This window comes from Pundamilia nyererei, unplaced genomic scaffold (assembly GCF_000239375.1).
Source record: "Pundamilia nyererei isolate P.nyererei 1_Seehausen unplaced genomic scaffold, PunNye1.0 scaffold00012, whole genome shotgun sequence".
Taxonomy (NCBI): Eukaryota; Metazoa; Chordata; class Actinopteri; order Cichliformes; family Cichlidae; genus Pundamilia; species Pundamilia nyererei.
This window is the reverse complement of record NW_005187413.1, coordinates 2241755-2243622: the sequence shown is the minus strand read 5'-3', so window position 1 is coordinate 2243622 and position 1868 is coordinate 2241755. Positions and strand designations below refer to the sequence as shown.

The 1868-nt window shown below is 46.8% G+C and overlaps 1 protein-coding gene across 4 annotated transcripts in view; it reads left to right on the top strand.

Moving 5' to 3' along the window:
- Positions 1 to 1868, top strand: part of flnba (filamin B a) — a 64811-nt gene that overhangs the window by 46673 nt on the left and 16270 nt on the right. For all 4 annotated transcript variants that reach the window (XM_013908595.1, XM_013908594.1, XM_013908593.1 and 1 more), the window contains 4 exons: positions 144 to 223; positions 380 to 565; positions 663 to 977; positions 1740 to 1857. In XM_013908595.1, coding sequence (XP_013764049.1) covers positions 144 to 223; positions 380 to 565; positions 663 to 977; positions 1740 to 1857 — 699 coding nt within the window. The remainder of the gene's footprint in view (positions 1 to 143; positions 224 to 379; positions 566 to 662; positions 978 to 1739; positions 1858 to 1868) is intronic.

The window sequence follows — 1868 nt, the reverse complement described above, 5'->3', positions numbered from 1 at the left end:
GATGTCTGAGGGCGTCTGTCAGGGGAAGTGGTGGGGGGAGATAGGCCTCCATACCTTAGAGGGCCTGAAACCAGTTTTGGTGTTAACAGAAAGTTTCTAGGTACTTCAGGAGCAGCCACTTATAAGTGACTAATGTCTTTCAGGAGTGGAGGTTAACCAGGAACAGCAGTTCATGGTGGACACAAAGGGTGCTGGAGGTCAAGGTCACCTGGTGGTAGAACTGGTGAGTGTCAGAGAAACCTCATATTGACCTGTGTGGAAAATATAACTGTTAGTAACAGTCAGTCTTTTTATTAAGGTTGGATAAGGAAAATACTTTTTCCAAAAATTTTACATTTTGGAAAATCTGATTGTTTCCTTTCTGCATATGTGGTGTTAGCTGAGTCCCAGTCAGCAGGCAGTACCTTGTAAAGTTGAGCCTCAGCCCGGTAAAGCAGATGTGAGTTTGGTCCGTTACACCCCCACAAAGGAGGGAGTGTATGCTGTTAACGTGTCTTATGATGGACACCCCATCCCAGGAAGCCCCTTTCCTGTGGAGGCCCACCTGCCTCCAGACCCCAGCAAGGTAATATCAGTTTGTTCTGTAACCTGCCAATTTTACTTGGTCTGTTTTAACATGTTAGACACCTGTATCATTAATAATGTGTTACATCTTGTTTTAGGTGAAAGCCTTCGGTCCTGGTCTGAAGGGAGGCTTAGTGGGGAACCCGGCTGAGTTCACAATCGACACTAAAGGTGCCGGCACTGGAGGTCTGGGGCTGACGGTGGAGGGGCCGACCGAGGCCAAGATCGAATGTTCAGATAACGGCGATGGGACCTGCTCAGTCTCCTACCTGCCCACAGAGCCTGGAGACTACCTGGTTAACATCCTGTTTGAGAATGTCCACATCCCCGGATCGCCATTCAGAGCTGACATCCAGATGCCCTTTGACCCCTCCAAGGTGGTTGCCTCAGGATCGGGCCTGAAGAGAGCCAAGGTGAGAGTCTGCAGGGGGAGTGAAATCTGGATGAGTGCAACAAATATGCTGCTACAACACTGCTTCTGAATTTCTCTGCAGCTCAGAATTTTGGCTCGTTAATCTTAAATTTGTAAAGTTAGCTGCTCTTTTATGTGGTGATCTCTGGGTTTCAGTAGGGATGCAGAACCACCTCCTCCCCACTTCACCCAGTAATATGTTCCAGTCTTTGTTGTAGCAGCATTTTCCAGTCTTAGTGGGAGTTTCCGTCTTATTGCGCAAAAATCTTCATAGCTTTTGACTGTATGGTGTAATTTCCTCCACTGGGTGTGTTACAAGCAGCAAGAAATGTGACAAATTGACCTGCACTTGATCCATGATGGCAGCCTTTCCTGCTTTTCTTACAGCCAGTGGATTCATTCCTCTGTTTAGGGAAGGTGTATGTGTGAAGTGGTGACTTCTGAAAAGTAGTGCCAGTCAAAATGTGTGACTAACTAGGGAATGAAAAAGGGTGTCCCACATGAACTGAGACACCCGGTCAGCCAATATGTATGTGGTGGACTCTGCTGAAATGCAGCCAGGAAGAAATTTTCAAGTTCCTCAGAATTTATTCATGCAATAGGCACAAGTTCAGTTTTTCATTGTTCGAAAGTTGTGCTGCTTTTTAAGTTCCTTAATCTCATCTCATCCTGTCCTGTGTCTGCTTTAGAGTCTGACTCATCCTTTAAAATACTCTCCTGTCCTGAAAGTCATAAAGTCTGATCCATGTTACTGTCTCTTCAGGTTGGGGAAACCAGTGTTGTAAATGTGGACTGCTCTCAAGCTGGACCGGGTGAACTCAGCCTGGAGGCTGCGCTAGATTCACCCCCAAGCAGCCCTACTGGTTCAGGCCTGGGCTCAGGTAACTATTTA